At 45.3% G+C, this 21,958-nt stretch overlaps 1 protein-coding gene across 7 annotated transcripts in view; it reads left to right on the top strand.

Annotated features, from left to right (window-relative positions):
- MYL10 (myosin light chain 10) overlaps nt 1–21,958 on the top strand; it is a 169,629-nt gene that overhangs the window by 120,269 nt on the left and 27,402 nt on the right. For all 7 annotated transcript variants that reach the window (XM_056558496.1, XM_056558492.1, XM_056558495.1 and 4 more), the window contains one exon: nt 17,082–17,186. In XM_056558496.1, the coding sequence (XP_056414471.1) occupies nt 17,082–17,186 (105 nt within the window). The remainder of the gene's footprint in view (nt 1–17,081; nt 17,187–21,958) is intronic.

Raw genomic sequence — 21,958 nt, 5'->3', positions numbered from 1 at the left:
GACACCACAGGGACGGGGGCAGCGATGGAGCGACATCCAGGGCACCGGTGACGGGTCCGGAGCGGCGAGGACACGTGAGTATAACCTCCTATACCAGTGGTCTTCAACCTGCGGACCTCCAGATGTTGCAAAACTACAACTCCCAGCATGCTGGGAGTTGTAGTTTTTCAACATCTGGAGGTCCGCAGGTTGAAGACCACTGTTGGGTTCAGAATCTTTATTTTTTTAGATTTGGCACCTATAAATTGGGTGCGTCTTATACGCCGGTGCGTCCTATAGGGCGAAAAATACGGTAATAAAGATAATCCAAAATTACGATAGAATACCACAGATATGATATACCCGCAAACCATATAACACGGGTAGTGTACAATACGAAATCAAAGTAAAAAAGTATCAGTCCTGTTAACCCTATAAAGGTGACTCAGGAGGTGGTGCAGGAAGGGACAACTGGGAGGGTGTGAACAGAAAGTCTAATATACCCTATCCTATCCCTACTGTACGCCCTAGCAAGAAGCGGAAGTAACATCTTTAAAACTGGGCTGTGGATTTGAAGCCCAAGACTGTGCACCAGGTGCACAACTATAGAGGGTGCAAGGACAGAGCTGCACTTTGGCCTTGGTGCCTGAGGGGCCAATGCCCCTTTGCTACTTAAAAAATGATAAGTCTTATACTTTGAACTCTGTTTCAGATTTTGCACTGGGGCCCAAAAGCTACAATTTACGCCTCTGACATATTCTCTACATATACAGTGGCCCAGATTTCTCAATCTATCTCAAACAAAAACTGTCTGGTTTTGCACATAACAACTAATCACAGCTCAGTGTTCATTTTATCAGAAGTTAATTCTCTCTCTCTCTCTCTCTCTCTCTCGCTCTCTCTCTCTCTCTCTCTCTCTCTCTCTCTATATATATATATATATATATATATAAACTTATAGGGCACACATGTTACTTATATGTCAACAACAAACATAGAATAGGTAATTTAACCCTTACTCACCTCCATTTGCCAGGGTCAGGGTTTTTGTTTAAAGTCCCATACAAGTCTATGGGAAATATATGTTACTGCAGAACTTCCAAACGGCTGGAGATATTTCGATAATACTTGGTCACATGTTACTTATATGTCCACTTAAAATATAGGATAGTTAATTTAACCCTCAACAATCCCCATTTGTGAGGCTCGGGGGTTTTGTTTAAAGTCCCATGCAAATCAATGGGAAATGAATGTTCCCACATAACTTCCGTATGGCTGGAGATATTTCAATACCTGGTACACATATTACAGGGCAGGATATGAGGACGGGATGAGAGGTCGGGATAGGAGGTCGGAATAGGAGGTCAGGATAGGTGGTCGGGATAGGAGGACGGGATGGTCGGGATAGGAGGTCGGGATAGGCGGTCGAGATAGGAGGATGAGATAGGAGGACGGGATAGGAGGTTGGGATAGGAGGTCGAGATAGGAGGTCGAGATAGGAGGTCAGGATAGGAGGTCGTGATAGGAAGTCGAGATAGGAGATCGAAAAAGGAGGTCGAGATAGGAGGACAAGATAGGAGGACGGGATAGGAGGTCGGGATAGGAGGTCGAAATAGGAGGAGGGGATAGGAGGATGGGATAGGAGGACGGGATAGGACGACGGGATGGGAGGTCGGGATAGGAGGTTGAGATAGGAGATCGGGACAGGAGGTCAGGACAGGAGGTCAGGACAGGAAGTCGCGATAGGAGGTCAAGATAGGAGGTCAGGATAGGAGGTCGGGATAAGAGGTCAGGATAGGAGGTCGAGATAGAAGGACGGGATAGGAGGTCGGGATAGGAGGTCGAGATAGGAGGACGGGATAGGAGGTCGGGGTATGAGGATGGGATATGGGGTTGAGATATGACAACAATATATGAGGACAGGATATGAAGTCAAAAGCTTCTTCTGATGATTTTCCTAGACAACAAGGATTAGGAAAGAAAAAACGGGCAACAACAGGTACTCAGCTAGTCTATATATAGACAGGATAGGAGGCCGAGATAGGAGGTCAGGATAGAAGGTCGAGATAGATGGTCGAGATAGGAGGATGGGATAGGAGGTCGGGGTATGAGGACGGGATATGGGGTTGGGATATGACAACAATATATGAGGACGGGATATGAAGTCAAAAGCTTCCTCTGTTGATTTTAATCCACAGCAAGGATTAGGAAGGAAAAACCGGGCACCGCCGGGTACTCAGCTAGTAAGATATAAAAGCTGAGCTGTGATTGGTTGCTATGGGCAAAACAAGTCTGATTGATAAATCTAGGCTGGTGTGTCTTTGTTAACAGATTAAAGGCCTCACAAAATAATGGGCCTTGATGTCTATGACTACCAATCACCATTCAACTATCATTAGTCCTGATTGGTTCTTAAGAACACAGCCAGCACTATTACTAGGCCAAGTTCACACTTGTTTCATGGCCTACTTTTATTTTCCCTCTGCACAGGTTTTGATAAATCTCCCCCCATTTGATAATCTTCCCCACACCTTTTGATAAATGCCAGATAATGTGCGCACTTGTTAGCCAGCCCAGCATGGCTGCCTGCACCTGGTCCAGGCTGGAGTGGGCGTTGCGCAAAACTTTGGCACTTTTGCAACAGTCGCATAAAACAGTACATAAATATGTACCTCACACCAACAAAATACTCACTGGAATCACCTGTGAAGAAAAGTCATATATGCCGGCGAGAGTCGTATCAGAAATACGACGGACACTGTGTACTGTGACTTAGGAAAAATATAGGCCCCTCATCATGTCAGGCCACGCCCCCCTCAATGTAATTCTATTGGAGGGGGCGTGATGTCTGCCACACTCCCTACATAGACTTGCATTGAGGGAATGTGGTCTGAAGAGGGGGCGTGGCCAAACGCCATAGTGTGCACACTGCGTTGAGAACTAAATGTTCCTAGCGCTGGGCAGAAAAAAAACTGAATATGTTTAGACCAAACATAGTAACTATTAGACTATGTTCAGCCACTGTACTCAATGGATCCAGCATGGGTACACTCAGGTATTTGGTGTATACTGTGAATTTACAGTAATTTTATATTTGAACATATCTTTAGACAATTTTAATGAATTAAGCTCTATCAATGTTCACTTCTCCATAGGGACAGAACTGTGTCACACTTCAGGAGAGGGTATGATGTATATATTAGTCAACACTGATGGTATCTATGATAATAATTGTAGCAGCAATCAATACACCCCAGTGTTCTTTCAGTTATCATGTACTTCATTCACAGAGTACGGCTGCCAGCACTTAAAATGCCATTATGGTTGAAACTAGAGATGAGCAAATTTTTGAAAAATTTGTTTCGGACGATTCGCCGAATTTTCCGAAATAATTTGGTTCGGTCTGAATTTATTTGCGGTAAATTGATATAAAAAAAGGGCTATTTCTGGCCTATAGAGAGGCTCAATAGGGGTGTACAACACTTTGCTTTGTCTTAACATGCATAGGGAGTAAGCTGTGTTTGTGAAATAATACTGTTATTCAGTATGACATGCAGATTGCAGGCATCGTTATTAGAATCACTGCGGCAGCGCGTCTGGATGTGGCAGCAGGGAGACCATATGGCGTCAACATTGAAGAGAATAAATAGATTTTTTTAATGTAATTTTTATTTTATTTGAATTTATCAAAATTTTAGTACCCATTCTGGTGATTATCAAGCTGGCGGTTCGCCGAGAGGCGAGCTACCACCTGTTCCAGCTGGTGCCTCTCAGCGCCCCCGACCCCCCCCCCCCCCTCGCACTGTCTTACTCTTTGTGGAACTGCAAATGTTTCATTTAATCAGTTATGGTTCATTGTCATCGCTCCAACCTGTTTAACTGGATTCTTGTGGTAATTCCACAGCTACTAAATGACGTGGACGACCTTAGGGCCCCAGTCTTGAAAAGATTAAATAGATTTTTTTTTATTGAAATTTAAGATTTTGAAATTAAAATTAAAGATTTGGAACTCCCAAGTTTTAATGTCCCGAGCCCTGCGATTACTTTGCATAAATAGTTTGGTTACAAAGGACCAAATCTAACAAGGAGTCACTTGTCACATGGCGGCACAATGAAAGAGCCTGGAGGTGGCATCAGCATGGGAAACCATATAGTGGCTGAAGGGCACAGCCTGGAGGTGGCGGCAGCATGAGCAGAACATATAGTGGCTGAATGACACAGCCTGGAGTTGGCGGCAGCATGAGCAGAACATATAGTGGCTGAATGACACAGCGTGGAGGTGGCGGCAGCATGAGGAGACCATATAGTGGCCTAACGGCAAAGCCTGGAGTTGGCTGCAGCATGAGCAGAACATATAGTGGCTGAATGACACAGCCTGGAGTTGGCGGCAGCATGAAGAGACCATATAGTGGTTGAATGGCACAGCCTGGAGTTGGCAGCAGCATGAGTAGAATATATAGTGACTGAATGGCACGGCCTGAGTTAGAGGCAGATGAGGAGAACATATAGTGGCTGAATGGCACAGCCTGGAGTTGGCGACAGCATGAGTAGAACATGTAGTGACTGAATGACACAGCTTGGAGTTTGCGGCAGAATGAGGAGAACATATAGTGGCTGAATGACACAGCCTGTTGATGAAAGAAGCATGAGGAGAACATATAGTGGCTGAATGGCACAGCCTGGAGTTGGCGGCAGCATGAGTACAGCATATAATGGCCAAAAGACACAGCATGGAGTTGGCGGCAGCATTAGTAGAACATATAGTGGCTGAGTGACACAACCTGGAGTTGGCTGCAGCATAAGTAGAAAATATAGTGGCTGAATGACCGAGCGTGGAGGTGGCGGCAGCATGAGGAGACCATATAGTAGCTGAATGGCACAGCCTGGAGTTGGCGGCAGCATGAGGAGAACATATATTGGCTGAATAAAAGCCTGGAGGTGGCAGCAGCAGCATCAGGAGTCCTGAAAGTGACCCGGTGACAGAGTGGTGCGGTGAGTGGCAATACCAGTACCCAGTAACGAAGGTGGGTGAAAAAAGGTCTGATCCGGAGGAATGTTTGTAACTGGGGAGCAGAACCTTAAATCTGTTTGGCACTATCCATATTTGTGAAGTGTTGGTGTGGCACCATGGTCAATCTACTCTCATGCATCAGGCATTGGTGGGTGGAAATCCTGGCTGATCCATGCCTGATTAATCGTCACATAGGTCACATATTTTTTGTGGACAGACGAGTTCTCCTTGGGGTGACTATGGCCCCCGCTGCACTAAACACCCACTCTGATCGCACACTACTGGCCTGGCAGGACAGCTTTTCCAGGGCAAACTCTGCTAGTTGCGGCCACAAATCAAGTTTGGCTGCCTAGAAGTCCAGCGGATCTTCAAGGTGTGTTGACATGGGCATGTCAAGGCATGCCACCACCTGCTGGTTCAGGTCCTGCTCCAGATCTACCTGCTGCTGATGAGCTGCTTCACTATGCGGGTGAAGAAAGGTACTCATCAGCGACTGTAGACTCAGGCTGCTGCTGATGGAACTGGTACTGCTTCTGCCACCCCATCCCTCCCCAGCAGCCATGGCAGTGGAAGGTGAGCGCAAAGGGCCCCCCGAGTCAGACCTTCGAGAGGATGGACTATGGCGCCAATAGGCATCGGCCATGTGACTACGTAGGATGTCTCTGTAGTAGGTCAGCTTGTCCTCCACCTCAGTGGGTGTAAAAAAAGGCCCCCATTTTGTGGTGGTAGCGAGGGTCCAATAAGGTGGAGAGCCAGAAGTCCCAGTGCCGAATGGTGACAATTTGGTGGTCACTATGCAAGCAAGTGAATATGCATTGTGCCATTTGTGCAAGTGACTCGGAGGGACTCCCTGCCTCCATCTCCACTGTATACTGTATCTGGGTCCTCTGTCTCGCATTCCTCATAACCCTCTAGCTCCTCTGGCTGCTCCTGCTCCTCCTCTCCTGTAAGATGAATAGAAAAACCGCCCATTTCATGAAACCTAAACTGTGCTCCACTGTGCCCCTCCCCCTCCTCCTCCTGCTCTAGTTTAGCCCCCACAGGGCTCATGTGGCCGTGAGATGTAGGCGCCACGTCTCCATTGCCCTGACCAGCCACCGTTTCCAACACGTGTTGTAGGAAATGAAGCAGTGGAATTATGTTGTTCATCCCGTAATTCTGGCAACTGACTAATAATGTGGCTTCCTCAAAGGGCCTGAGCAAACGTCAGGTGTCATGTATGAGTTGCCACTGGTTGATGTTGAAGTTACACAGGAGAGTCCCCTTATCCGCTTGGATCATCAAGAAATCGGAAATGGCTTTTCTCTGTTCGTATAGTTGGTCCAACATATGGAGGGTGGAATTCCAACATTTGGCAACGTCGCAAACCAGACTATGTTGGAGGAAACCAATCTGATGCTGCAGCTCAAGGAGGGTGTGCTTTGCAGTGTACGAGTGGCTGAAGTGCATGCAAAGTTTCCTTCCCATTGTTAGGATGTCTTGCAAATGGGGGGAACACATCAGGAACTGCTTGACAACCAGAATGAACACGTGTGCCATGAACGGCGCATAGCTCAGCCTTCCTTGGTGCAGCACAGACAAGATGTTCTCCCGTTGTCAGTCACCATGGTTCCAATTTCCAGCTTTCGGGGAGTAAGCCATGCTCTGATTTCTTTATGAATGACTTTTAGCAGTTCATCCCCTGTGTGACTCTTTTTGCCAAGGCAAACCATGTGAAGAACAGTGTGACACTGCTGTGCCCTCCACACATGGTAGCTGTAGGGGACACTGAGACTTGTCCGTGCAGTGGAGGCTGAGGACACGGTGGAGGATGAGGAGGCGGAGTCGCACACTGTCACAGGACCAATGGCCTGAGAGCGTGGAGGAGGAAGCGTGACTTGTACAAGTTGGTGTTGTGGCTGTGCAGGAACGACATTCACCCAGTGGGCCGTAAAAGGACATGTTTAGTCCCTGACCATAGTTACAGCTCCAGACATCGGCACTGCCGTGCACTTTGGTACACACTGACAGGCTCAATGACTGGCCCACCTTCTCTTCCACAAAATAGTACAGATCTGGTGCTGCCTTCTCCACAAAGAAATGACAGCTTGGCACTTTCCATCTCGGATTGGCACAAGCCATCAGTTCTCTGAAAGGTGCAGAGTCCACCACTTGAAAGGGAGGGAATGCAGCACCAGCAACTTGGACAGGAGCACATTCAGCTGCTGCGCCATTGGATGAGTTGGGGCATACTGTTTTCTCTTGGACATGGCTTCGCCGATGGATTGCTGGTGGAATGACTGACTCAAAGTAGGAGGAGCAGGAGCATCTGGAGCGACAGAAGGAGGGTATGACACACAGCTCCTTTCGGCTGAGGTGTTGGAGCCTTGGCTGGCTGAAAGAGGAAGCTACCTCCTGGGAAGGTAGGCTGCCTCGAAGCAGGTGGTCTTCCCCGGGCACGTTTGGCTCTAGAATTTCCATTCCTGCCACCATGCTGACTGCCAACCATGCTGCCACCTTGCTGGCTCAGCTGCTGCCTCACGGGAAACCTGCAATTCTCTTCTCCTGATGATGATGAAGCCCCTTCTGCACCCGGCTCCCAATTGCGATCGGCTTCATCATCATCAACAGTGTCTGTACGTCACTGATGTCCTCCTCAGGTTCCTCAACAGTGTCTACTTCAGGATCCTGAACGCTGGCAACACCGCCTCCCACGTCACTCTCCTCATCACTACTTGCCCGCCTAGCGGAGGAAGCCGCAGATGTCTCCTCCACTTGTTGGCTAGGCAGTAGCTGCTGACTGTCCTTTATTAGATCTTCCTCACTGAATAGTGGAGCTGAACCCACAGCATAAGATACTTATTTAGGGGAGGTAACAGCATAGGACAGAGGCAATGGGAGGACAGGGACTGTTCCCCGGCCATGCCAACTGAGAAACCCACCAACTATTGACTGGGAGTATCAGATGTCACTTGTGATGAAGTGGATGACCGTGTTAACAAATTAATGATGGCAGATGGGTTGCTGGTCGAGATGCGACTGCTAGCTGATACCGGGAGATCAGGCCTCTCGCTGCGACTCCTGCTGTCACTTGCCCCTAGTCTGCTGCGACCTCTGCTTGCACCTGATGAATTTAGGCCTCTGCCACTCCTCTGTGCACATCCTGGCACTTCTTTGCCTGGCATACTTAGTGTGTATATGAGGGGAGTACAATACGCTTCACAATGCTTAAAACGGTATTTGTCTAGAACAGCAGCAGGTGTGTACTTTTGGCTGGCCTTTCACAGTATCTAGGCCCTTGACAGATTAAAATGTGCAAAATAGTACACCACTTATATGTAGGTATGTGGTATGCACTTATTAGGGCAGAAAAATGCGCTACAGTGCGCTTAAAAAAGTATTTGAGTACAACACCAGCCGGTGAGTACTTTTGCCTGGACTTTCATAGTATCTAGCACTTGACAGATTAACAGGTACAAAATAGTACACTACTTAGATGTAGGTATGTGGTATGCACATATGAGGGCAGAAAAATGCACTACAGTACGCATAAAGAAGTAGTGGAGTAAAACATCAGCCGGTGATTACTGTTACGTCATGTGCTCCGGCCGCACACGCCGGCCGTGAGCGCATGGTCCCATTACCTGCGGCTGCCTGTGGGGCTGGGACTCGCATCGCGGGACACGCCTGCATTCGAGCCCCAGTTTGTCACTCACCTGGTGCTTCTCCTGCCCCCACCTCTGCCTCTCTGCTCTGGTGTACGTTTCCCTGTCCCCTAGTGCTCGCGCGCCGGAGCTTTAAGATTTAATGGGCCAGTGCGCTCATTAGTGTAATTCACCTGTGGCTCATTGATAAAGTCTTCCACCCTCCTCACTTCCCTGCTGGATCTTTGTTGCCTTGTGCCTGAGAGAAAGCATTCCTGAGTATTGTCTTGCCGTGCATCTGATCTGTGACTCGACTTTGCTCCTCTGCAGCCTGCCTACTGACTTCCTGCTACGTCCTGACTATGCTACTCTGCCACCTGCCTTGACCTTCTGCTATCCTGACTATGAGCTGCCTTATCCCTCCTGTGCTTCCCATCTCCTGAGCTGCCTGTGTGGTCGAGCCGTGCTCGGGGTAGCGACCTGGGTGCCACCTGCCACATCAAGTCCATCCCGCTTTGCGGCGGGCTCTAGTGAAAACCAGTGGCACCTTTGACTCTGCTCCCTCGTACAGTCCGAGTCATCTGCCACACAGGTCCAGAAGATCCACATCCACCGGAGTTTCTGTCTTCTGAAACATGAGTGTTACAGTAAGTTCCGGCCATGGATCCCGCTAAGGTACCCCTGCCTGAAGTCGCAGATCTTCCCCCCCGTTGTGGTACGTCAGTCTCAGCAACTGGCACGACAGGCGCAGCAACTTACCCCATGGTCTGCTATGATACAACAGCTTTTGGCCTTGCAACAGCAGCAGCACCCGCAACCAGTCCCACTCCCTCCTCCAGCTCCTGCAGTGTCTTCTGGCTCCCAGCTACGTCTACCATTACCCTCTAAATAGGACGTTGATTCCAAGTTATGCAGAGGTTTCATTATACAGTTCTCCATGCATTTGGAGCTCATGTCTGAACTGTTTCTGACTGAACATGCTAAGGTGGCTTTTGTTATAAGCCTAATGTCCGGAAAAGGCCTGGCCTGAGCTACACCCTTTTTGGACCTCGGTGATCCAGTAGCTTCCAACTTGACGGCTTTTCTGGGAGAATTTCGCTGTGTCTTTGAGGAACCCGCACGTGCCTCTTCTGCTGAGACGGCTTTGCTGAACCTATGTCAAGGGAATTCTTCCGTTGGTGACTACGCGGTTCAGTTCCGCACTCTAGTCTCAGAACTAGCATGGAATGATGAGGCCTTGTGTGCCACATTAAAAAAAGGACTGTCTTACAGGATTAAAGATGCCCTGGCTGCAAGTGATCCTCCTTCTTCTCTGACTGAACTCATCCATCTGGCCACACGTATTGATGCGCGTTTTGCTGAGAAGCAGGAAGAACTGCGCTTAGAGACAGAATCTACTCGAACACAGAGATATCCTCGCCTGGCACCCGTGCTTCAACGTCCACCTCTACATTTTCCTATGCCTCCTGCCGAAGAGGCTATGCAAGTGGATCGTTACCGTCTTACGCAACAGGAGAGATCACGACAACGCAGTGAGCATTTGTGTTTGTATTGTGTGAATCCGAAAGAAGAAATTCACATCTGCACTCACCTGTGTACAACTTCACTTTATTTCGTCATCATAAAGAATATACAAGCCGGCCTGGTGAGATCGGGAAACAAGGAGCGCAACAGCCGAGGCTGTGCGGGTGGGCGGCGAACAGCTGGTTTCCCGGGTAAAACCGCTTCCTCCGGCCACGTGTTTGTATTGTGCTAGCCCAGAGCACTTCCTCCAAGACTGTTCTGTTCGTCCACAGTATCCGGGAAAACGATTGCACCTAGGGCATGTAGGAGAGGCGTCCCTGGGTGTGAATACTACTTCTCCTCGCTTGACCTTTTCTGTACAAGTCTTTGCTCCTGCCAAGTCTTCCTTTAGCGCTACAGCATTTTTGGATTCTGGATCTGCAGGTGACTTTATTGATGCTTCTTTTGTCCACAAATATCATCTTCCTGTTACTCTGCTTGCCAAGCCTTTATTCATCTCCTCCTGGACAAAATTTGGACTGTAATGTGCTATTCCGTACTGAGCCTCTCGTCATGCAAGTGGGTGTCTTGCATAAAGAAAAGATTGAATTCTATGTACTGCCTCACTGTACTTCTGAGCTTCTTCTTGGCCTTCCTTGGCTCCGATGTCACTCTCCGCAACTAGATTGGAGAAATAGAGAAATTATTCGCTGGGAACAGTTCTGTCAAAATCTTTGTCTCAGTCCAGTCCAGCCTAAAATTGTTTCTCGCCCCCCTCCTTTGCCTGGTCTGCCTCCACCTTACTAAGATTTCTCTGACATATTCTGCAAGAAACAGGCTGAGTCTCTGCTTCCACATCATCCTTATGACTGCCCTATAGATCATCTGCCTGGTACCACTCCTCCTCGTGGAAGGATATACCCTCTATCGGTTCCTGAGACCAAAGCTATGGCTGAGTATATTCAGGAGAATCTCCAAAATGGATTTATCCATAAGTCCTCTTCTCCTGCTGGAGCTGGTTTCTTGTTTGTAGGGAAGAAGGATGGCTCACTCCGTCCATGCACTGACTACAGGGGACCTAACAAAATCACGGTCAAGAACCGTTACCCACTACCTCTTATCTCAGAACCTTTTGACCTTCTATGTGGTACCAAGGTCTTCTCCAAGTTGGACTTACGTGGAGCGTATAACCTCATTCGTATCCGCAAGGGAGATGAATGGAAAACGGCCTTCAATACTTGTGACGGACATTTTGAGTATCTCGTAATGCCTTTTAGTCTCTGCAATGCTCCAGCCATTTTTCAACAGTTTGTCAATGATATCTTCTGTAATCTTCTCTACACCTGTGTTGTCTTATACCTAGATGACATCCTGATCTTTTCTTCCAACTTAGAGGAGCATCGTACTCATGTTTGTCTTGTTCTTCAGCGACTACGGAAGAATCATCTCTACACCAAAGTGGAGAAATGTCTGTTTGAGATGTCTAGTCTTCCGTTTCTTGGCTACATTGTCTCTAATCGGGGCCTGCAGATGGATCCAGATAAATTGTCTTCAGTGTTTGATTGGCCTCATCCTTCGGGCCTACGTGCTATTCAACGCTTTCTGGGATTCGCTAACTATTATCGTCAATTTATCCCACATTTGTCGTCCTTGGTTGCTCCAATTGTGTTTCTGACTGAACGAACCGTGCCAGGGGTGCCGCAGCAAGTCTATCTTAGTCTGCTTTGCGGTGGGCTCTGGTGCCAGCGGCACCTTAGACTCCGCCCCTGGTACGGTCCGAGTCATCTGCCACAGAGGTCCAGCAGATCCACATCCACCAGAGTTCCTGTCTTCTGAAACGTGAGTGTTACAATTACTTTTGCCTAGACTTTCACAGTCTCTAGGCCCTTGACAGATTAACAGGTACAAAATAGTACACTACTTAAATGTAGGTATGTGGTATGCACTTATGAGGGAAGCAAAATGCGCTACAGTACACTTAAGTATTTGTGCACAACACCAGCAGTACACAACAGTGCTGCAGCACACAGTCGCTGTCTACTAAACCCAAAATTGCACTCTCTCACAGACTATTAGGAATGGACTGCTGGGTATGTATAAAACCATCTACAGACCAGTATAACCAGCAGACTATTTTTTGTGGAACAAAGAGGGTAGCAAAATGCGCTACAGTATGCTTTAAAATGTCGCTGTGTACAACACCAGCAGTACACAACAGCAGTACACAACAGTACAGCAGCACACAGTGGCTGTGTACTAAAACCAAATTTGCACTCTCACAGACTTATGAGGGCAGAAAAATTCTCAACAGTACACTTAAAAAAGTATCTGAGTAAAAACACCCACCGGTGAGGGCAGAAAAATGCACTGTAGTATGCTTTAAAAACTTATTTTTGCACAACACCAGCAGTACACAACAGTACCGCAGAACACAGTGGCTGTGTACTAAACCCAAATTTGCACTCTCACAGACTATTAGGAATGGACTGCTAGGTGAGTATTATACCGTCTACAGACTAGTATAATCAGCAGACCATTTGTTGTGGAACAAAGAGGGCAGAAAAATGCACTACAGTGCGCTTAAAAAAGTATTGGAGTAAAACACCACCTGGTGATTATTTTTGCCTGGCCTTTCACCGTATCTAGGCCCTTGACAGATTAAAAGGTACAAAATAGTACACTACTTAGATGTAGGATGTGGTATGCACTTATGAGGGCCGAAAAATTAGCTACAGTACACTTAAAAAATGTATTGGAGTAAAACACCAGCCGGTGATTACTTTTGCCTGGCCTTTCACAGTATCAGATTAACAGGTACAAAATAATACACTACTTAGATGTAAGTATGTGGCATGCACTTATAAAGGCAGAAAAATGCACTACAATACGCTTAAAAAACATATTTTTGCACAACACCAGCAGTACACAACAGTGCTGCAGCACACAGTCGTTGTGTACTAAACCCAAAATTGCACTCTCTCAAAGACTATTAGGAATGGTTCAAAGGCAAGAAGTAGGAAAGGAATCGCACTAACCACATAGCGTGTCCCAGGGTAATCAGATGTTTATTCCATAAGAAATAATAGCAGCAAAATACAGGAACATTTCCATGGACTGCTGGGTATTATACCATCTACAGCCTGTCATACACTGCGCTCCGGCCACTAGTACCGGCCGCGAGCGCATGGTCCCTGAATCCCCTGCCGGCAGGGCTGGGATTCACATTGCGGGACGCGCCCACATGCGAGTCCCTGCCCGTCACTCACCATGCTCTGCTGCCGCATCTTCCTCTGTGTCTCAGCTCCGTCTCCTAGGGTGCGCCCCCGCTGGAGCTCTTAAATTTAAAGGGCCAGTACGCCCTTAATTAGTTGTTGCACCTGACACCACATTATAAGTACCTGCACCTCCCACACTTCCCTGTCGGATTCTCAGTGCCATTTGCCTGAGATTAAAGGGGTATTCCAGGTCAAAACTTTTTTTAATATATCAACTGGCTCCGGAAAGTTAAACAGATTTGTAAATTACTTCGATTAAAAAATATTAATGCTTCCAATAGTTATTAGCTTCTGAAGTTGAGTTGTTGTTTTCTGTCTAACTGCTCTCTGATGACTCACGTCCCGGGAGCTGTGCAGTTCCTATGGCGATATTCTCCCATCATGCACAGCTCCCGGGACGTGACATCATCATTCAGCAGTTAGACAGAAAACTTCAGAAGCTAATAACTATTGGAAGGATTAAGATTTTTTAATAGAAGTAATTTACAAATCTGTTTAACTTTCCGGAGCCAGTTGATATATATAAAAAAGGTTTTGCCTGGAATACCCCTTTAAGCGTTCCATACTGTCTGTTTGCCTTGCCCGTGTTCTGACCCTTCCGCTACGTTATTTGACTCCGCACCTTTGCTGCCTGCCTTGACCTTCTGCTAAGTCCAACTATGCCTCTGCCTCATCCTACTGTACTTTGCCTCGCCCAGCTACCTGTGCGGTCGAGTCGTATATGGGGTAGCGACCTGGGTGTCGCCTGCTGCAGCAAATCCATCCTGCCCTGCGGCAAGCTCTGAGACCAGCGGCACCTTAGACTCCGCTCCCCGATGCAGCCGTGTCATCAGCCACTTAGGTCAGTGGATCCACATCCAGCATCATTACACAGACCAGTATAACCAGCAGACCATTTGTTGTGGAACAAAGACACAGAGCTGCGCTGAGAAATTATTCCTCCAACCTCTGCTAAGGTTTCTCAATCTGAGCCAGCTTATTCAAATGTATGAGGCAACACACAGCTCTCTGTCCCTCTCTGTAATACAATGCTGTAAAAAGTGACTGGGAGGATAATGGCTGCAGTAAAAATACTTTTCAGTGAAAAACGCACTGCTCTCTGTCCACCAGAACGCTGATGTGACTAGGAGGTGAAACGCTGCTGGAAAAAAGCTTTTCTGTGTAACACACAAAGCATTGATAGTCCTATCTCTCTGCAGTAAAAGGAGGAAGTGACTAGCCGTAATATGGCTGCCGATTATATAGAGCTGTGACATCACAGGGGTAACTGGCTGCTGATAGTCTGCATCCTGCATATGATTCAGGGTCATCCCTCCTACCCTTGTTCCCGCCTTCCTGGAGCTCCTTTCCCCATGTCCTCACATGTGGATCCGCCATTTTAGATGCCCTGAAGCCTGGACCGCACTAAATGGAGTTTAATTAAGCGATTCGTGCGATAGAATTGCCACGATATTCACATTTGCAAATAAAAAATTTCAAGAAATTCGTAAAAGATTCGGAATCGTCAGATTTGATTTGCTCATCTCTAGTTGAAACTTCTCAAAGACATTTCAGAAGTTATAATCCATGGGTGTCCAGGTGCTGAAACCCCCACCGATCGCTTAAGGGCCTATTCACAAGTACAGTATCCTGTGCATATTTTATGTGCAGGATTTGAAGATGCAGATTTTATGCTGCAGACCTTAATGTAAATTAATTGGTTAAACACAATTCAGTGTTGGGTGGTTGGCGGTTGTGGGGTCGATGAGCACTTTACTGCCCTGCTCCTTGCTACACTCAACTTCCGGACTCACGGAGTGGAGTGCTCATCCCCCCTTGCAGGCTCTCACGTCGTGGAAGGGGGCAGGCTGGGAATTAAATATTGATGATGCAAGAGAGCTGGGCGAGAAGCGCACAGGAGCACAATGGCAACAATTTAAGTAATGGGTATAACTTAATAAATACTTTACCTAAATATGTAAGTAATCTCTCTATTTACATGCACTACAAACCAGTATATTGGGCTTAGTGTAGGTGAACTAGCTGTCAGATTAAATGTTACATTTTGTTAGAATTCTTTTTGTACTTTTAGACAGTCCACAAATATCTAAACATCTGCATACACCCTGTCAGAATGATTTGCAGGGGCAATCACAAGAGAAATTAAACTCCAAGACTGAGTGGGAGTTATAGACACCCCATTTGGGAAACACTGCTCCAGGGGCACTGTTTCAGGTTGGGAGTCATAGTTGTATTTACTGTATAAACTAATATTGTATTAATTGATTAGTATAGATTTACAATGTTCGACTATTGACCCTCCAAGTGTCCTAATTTTGATGGTAAGGTGGCATTTTTGATTACTTGACATATTACTTTAATTGATGTTGTATGGTACGCTATTGTTTTGCTCTTATCTAGTATATGTGTGATGTACATTTAGCAAATACACCAGAAGAGCTGTATGTATGTTGACTAAGTCATAGACAATAATCAGCCAAATTAATCCCAAAAGAGATATCTTTTGACATACATTTGGCATGTTTTCAACATTGTAGCAGTTTTTTTTTTTTTAAATAAGTTCAAGCACATACTTAATAGTGCTTTCCGATACAAGGAGATCTTACAAGAAAATTATTTTTTAAGTTGAGTGACAGATCATTGTATATGTTTAGGGCAGATATTTGGTGACAAACAGGCTTAAAGAAAATCGGACAGCTATTTCACCCACACTAAACCCAATATACTGGGGTATGGTGTGGGTGAATAGCTGTAAAAAGATGGGTACCTTATGTTTTTAGGTTAGGTATGTTCTAAATTCTGCCCATTACAATTGCATTGCCATTGCATTCCAGCACCCAATGGAGGCAGGGGAGCTGGGCAAGCCTTATCAATTTTTTGCCCCTGGTCCACCCCGGCCCGCCTGCAGGGAGTATGTACGAGTGATCTGCTCCTAGCTACACCCGGATCCCATGTCACAGAAAAGGGTGGGCCTTTGAATTAATATTGATGAGGCAGGGGAGCTGGGCAATCCGGCTCCCCGTGTCCATTGTGTGCTGGAGCACAATGGCAATGCAACTGTAACAGGAGGAATTTAGGACACACCTAACCTAAAAACATAAGTTACCCTTCTTTTTATAGCTATTAACCCAGTATATTGGGTTCAGTGCGGGTCAAATAGCTATCAGATTCTCTTTAAAGGGGTACTCCGGTGGAAAACTTTTTTTTTTTATCAACTGGTGCCAGAAAGTTAAACAGATTTGTAAATTACTTCTATTAAAAAATCTTAATCCTTCCAGTACTTATTAGCTGCTGAATACATCATGACCACAGTGTTCTCTGCTGACATCTCTGTCTATTTTAGGAACTGTCCAGAGCAGCACATGCTTTCTATGGGGATTTTCTCCTACTTTGGACAGTTCTTAAAATGGACAGATGTGTCAGCAAAGAGCAATGTGCTCATGATTCAGCAGAGAGCTCTGTGTTCAAAAAAGAAAATAATTTTCTCTGTAGTACTCAGCAGCTAATAAGTACTGGAAGGATTAAGATTTTTTTTAATAGACGTAATTTACAAATCTATTTAACTTTCTGACACCAGTTGATAAAAAATAAATTAAAAAGAAAGTTTTCCACCGGAGTACCCCTTTAAGTATGAATGTAGATATTATTAGCTGGATCTGTTTCTTACTTGTTATTTTTCTTTATATTCAGGTCGTATTAATGTAAAGGGTGAAGAACTTGAAGCCATGGTGAAGGAGGCACCAGGACCCATCAATTTTACCATCTTCCTTACAATGTTTGGTGAAAAACTTAAAGGTATGCTTATAAATGTACACAAGGCAATGCAAAGATTTAGGACATCTTATGGAAGTGCACCTACAGTAGGATTAATTCTATAAGTTACACTATTGATAAAATAACAGTAAATCTAAATCTTACCATTAGTTAGTAAGGGTTTGCCAAAATGAGTACAGAAACACATACATGATGCCCCTTATATAATAAACACAAGTAAAATGCTTGTATGAGCCAAACACATATGTAATATCGATATAAATGAAGCTAATAATAGAAGGTAATGTCCTTTACAGTGCACTACATTGTACATTGATTATTGATATACCTCAAATCAGATACCAAAGACTTCTGGGCATTAAACACAGCAATGTACATACAGCCTAACACTGCAGATAGTAGGTCATGGTCACAGCTCCCCTTCTCCCCTTCCCGTAGCAACTGCCCAGGTTATAAATGTCCAGAACATATTTCGAAATATGTGTGGTGCCAATAAGGAGGATGAGTTGAGTAGTCCAGGCCAGCTCAGGGTTGTGGTCTCTCTGGCAGAGTTTATGGTTGTGTCATATATGGCAGGGGGGTCATGCTAACCTGGTGGGTCCCCCTGTATGCCCAAGTTACTTTTGTTATGGTGTGTGTGGTGTTAGAATCTAGCACAATATAAGAAGTCCTTGACCTGTGTCTGGGGGGAGTAACTATGAAGGTGTGTGCAGCAGGAATACTGGAGACACAAATGTAACTTAAAAGAGGTTGAAGCTTTACTAAAGTCCTTCCTGTGCAGCCTCTTAATACATATACAGTATTCTATCTTGCAACCCTGTGTTTTAGACATTTATCACAGTTCCCCTTAAAGGGGTTATCCACCATAAAGGGATTTTAGTATGCACCTGCCAGACAGTAAAGGACATGCTTAGGAAGGATCTGCGCTTGTCTTGGGGCTAAATGGCTATGTTGTGAGATTACCATAATACTGTGGCTAGCTTTTTGTGAATTGGTATTTCCTGTTTGAGTTTGTTTCTTTGCCTACAAATCCCCTAATTCCATTTTCCTCCCTCTTACACATCAGCCACCCCACCCATTGAAACATAAATGAGCTGCATCCATTTAAAAGACCTGTGATTTTCAATCAGGGTGCCTACAGCTGTTGCATTAGTTGCAGATTGATCTCTCTCCCACCAAGCGATCCCTCCACCCATTGAAGCAGACAGGCTCCCTGTCATCAGCTGACTAGTGAGTCAGGCCGCATTGCAACCTGGGAAAAATCTGAGACAACAGTCATTTTGTATGCTGTTAAAAATAAATATTGGGGTGAAAATCACATAAGAATTGTGAGAAAACCATCACACACAGGTACAGACATTTTATTATGAACTACACTAACTTTACATCCCCTGTAGCATAGTCAAATAAAAGAAATTACTAGAATACCCTGTTAAGATGCTTTACAAATAGGTATAATGACTAAAAATCTCTAGATGTGCTTATAGCACTTTTGTGTTCATAGTGAATTAATAGCAGTCCAATAAGGTAATACTCCACTGTCGAGGGCCTATATAGGTTGGTACAACATACATATGTTGGTGCAAATACTTGAGAGTACTTAAGTGCGGCATGATTCCCAATGGCAGGGTATTTGCTAAAGTTAATTGTGACGTGATAGCTACACAGCACTAACTCTAACTGGAAGCCTACTGTGAGTTAAGTGTTTTCAGGAGAGTTCTTGCTCAGCTATTTCCCTCTTGTGACGAGATGATTCTCCTTCTTAGAGCCAAAAACAGGCTTTTAGAGATGAATGTCCTCCCAGTGTGGACTGGAGACAATCGTGGGTAAAAAACTTTGGAACACTGCAAGGTGCAAAGACACCGTGATCAGACTCAGATCTGACTCAGGTTAAATTCTAAAAATTAAAATTAAAGGACCAATGTTCCATGCATTCTTAAAAACATATTGCTCACCAGTAGTAACAGCAAAGAGTAAATTGTTAACCCTTACTCATCCATAATACCTCAGTAAATGCAGTGGTAGAAATATAATGCAGAAAATAGCAAGGCAGGCATATTTAATTTACAATACCGACACTTAGAGAGAATAATTCCTCAGCCAGAGGCATAACTTAAAGGGGTACTCCGCCCGTAGACATCTTATCCCCTATCCAAAGGATAGGGGATAAGATGTCAGATCACCGCGGTCCCGCTACTGGGGATCCCCGGGATCCCCGCTGCGACACCGCGCTATCATTACAGCGCAGAGCGAGTTTGCTCTGCACGTAATGATGAGCAAGTTATGGGCCGGAGCATCGTTACGTCTTGGCCCTGCCCCTCGTGATGTCACGGCCCGCCCCTTTCAATACAAGCCTATGGGAGGGGGCGTGGCGGTCGTCACGCCCCCTGCCATAGACTTGTATTAAGGGGACGGGCCGTGATGTCACAATGGGCGGAGCCATGATGTCACGCTGCTCCGTCCCCTGTATCGCCCGTCATTACGCACAGAACGAACTCGCTCTGTGCTGTAATGATAGTGCGCTGCCGCAGCGGGGATCCCGGGGCTCCCCAGCAGCGGGACCGCAGCGATCTGACATCTTATCCCCTATCCTTTGGATAGGGGATAAGATGTCTGGGGGCGGAGTACCCTTTTAAAGCTTCTAGGCCCAGGTGCAAAATCTGCAACAGGGCCCCATGTGCCAATTATAATACTGGTCTCTTAGGGGCAGATATGCATTGGGGCCCCGATGTGGCTGCTACCTCTGCAACCCGTATAGCTATGCCCCTGTCCTCAGCCATTCAATAATTTTGTACCTTAACAGCTGGGAGACTGGGAGGGTACATCACTAAATGCTGTTTAATGAACAGAAGAGTGGCTGGCTATAGATGGCTGCCTCATAATCATATACAAAAAAAATAGAAAATAAAAGGAAAAAAAATATGTAAATTTAAAACATAGCTTAATTGACTATACATCTGGCTGCACTGGACATCATGGGGTTTCCCAAAAGAAGACCTTGCTTGGGTCGTGGCTCAGTCAGTGTTGGTCAGTATGGCTGTGAAGTACAGACAGGTGTTTTGGTTCAATCCAGCTTTATTTGTCAATTCTGCATTAAATATAAGAAGCTTGTTATGTAATCTTCTTACACGATTTAACACAGATCATTAGCCGCCTCAGAATTGGCAGCAATTTCTTTAAAGCAGAAGGAAGCAATGTAATTTACAAAGGATAATACATCTAATTATAATATGCATATTGTTTAATGCTTCCTGAAGTCTATATGCTAATAAAACTGTTCATAGTAAACACTGCAAAAATAATAACGACAGCCATAATAGCGAATGCAGGGTCCTTGTACTATAAAGAACTATAAATGTCTGTCAACCATGGCTGCGGAATTATCACACGGTTATTGCTGGATATTTATGTCAGTGAGAGAGAAATATAATGAACAGCGCTCAGGAAGTTTTACTGATCGAAAGGGACACAAACTAGAAAATGTCCATTGGTGGACAATAGCATTTACCATAGTAGTGCACAAAATGAACACTGCACCAGAATCTCCCCTCTAGTGCCACATGCAACATATTTATTAACAGGTTGGGCCTGGTGTTGTCTTCTTAGGCTGGGTTCACATATGTGTGGCATCCGGCACAGTTTCCTTCCGGCATGCACCAGAGGGAAACTGATGCTGGAACTGATTCCATTCATTTGAATGGGAAAGTTCACAATCATCCAGCCTCTCAATTTTGACGCTGGATGGTTGGACGCACCGGAGGGCACCGGACAGGGGAATGCAGAAACAATGGACGCCTGATGCAATATAACTGATGACAAGTTGTCATCAGTTGTGGCATCAGTTGCGTTGAGAGTTCACCTATGCCGGATGCCAGACATATGTGAACCCAGCCATACTCCTTTAGAGAAATAAGAGAAATCTTTGACAAATATGTCATTCAGCACAACTCTTAGGTCCAGTCTATTTCCCCAACACATTTGTGTGTAGGACACTGTGCTAAGTTATAAATATGATATTTGGCCCAAGGGCCATATTTGCTACATTTATGGCAGAAAACTGCCATAATAGATTGATAGATTCTGTCTCAAAATATTTGCTTTCTTTTGCTATAAAACAGAGCCCCCACACTACTTCTGATCTTGAGTTATGTCTGATCAACATTTACTTTTTACCACTTGTCCACTGTCTTTTTACTATTTCATCTTTCCTGACAATGATCACAAAAACAATGTCTGAATAGTTGCCTCAAGCACAACAACCGCTTTCCTCCTTTACTAGGTTTGGAACACGACCATATCATCTCTGGCCAAGGTCATAATAGTGCCACAAAGATTACATTAAACAGGTTTAGGCCCCCCGGGGTACCATGCTAATGACCATCATTAGAACCGACCATTGCCCTTCACCCACCCTGTCATTTTTATCTTTATCTGTGAGTAGAACTGAGTAACTAATAACCAGATTAGAAGAACAAAGTAAATCTGTTAACAGGTCAGAAGGAGCAAAGCAAAGAGAAAACTTGATCAGCTAAAAAAAATATATAGTAAATAATATAGGGAAGGGATTCTGGGCCCTGGGATTTCTTAAAACATGTGAAGACATCACTGCAGCCTTTTCTAGTTCATTTGGTTAGACTTTAATAATGTTTCGGAGTTAGTTTGCAAGAGCAAAAGAGAAGAATTAGAAAGACTTAAAGGGGTAATCCAGATTTTAAAAAAAAGTAAATTCAGATGAAAGTTTTACAAATATATAAAGGCTTCAAATATTTATCGGCTGCTTTATGCCCCATGGA

This window comes from Hyla sarda, chromosome 2 (assembly GCF_029499605.1).
Source record: "Hyla sarda isolate aHylSar1 chromosome 2, aHylSar1.hap1, whole genome shotgun sequence".
Taxonomy (NCBI): Eukaryota; Metazoa; Chordata; class Amphibia; order Anura; family Hylidae; genus Hyla; species Hyla sarda.
The sequence above is the reverse complement of the archived record's forward strand: the minus strand, read 5'-3'. Positions and strand labels throughout refer to the sequence as shown.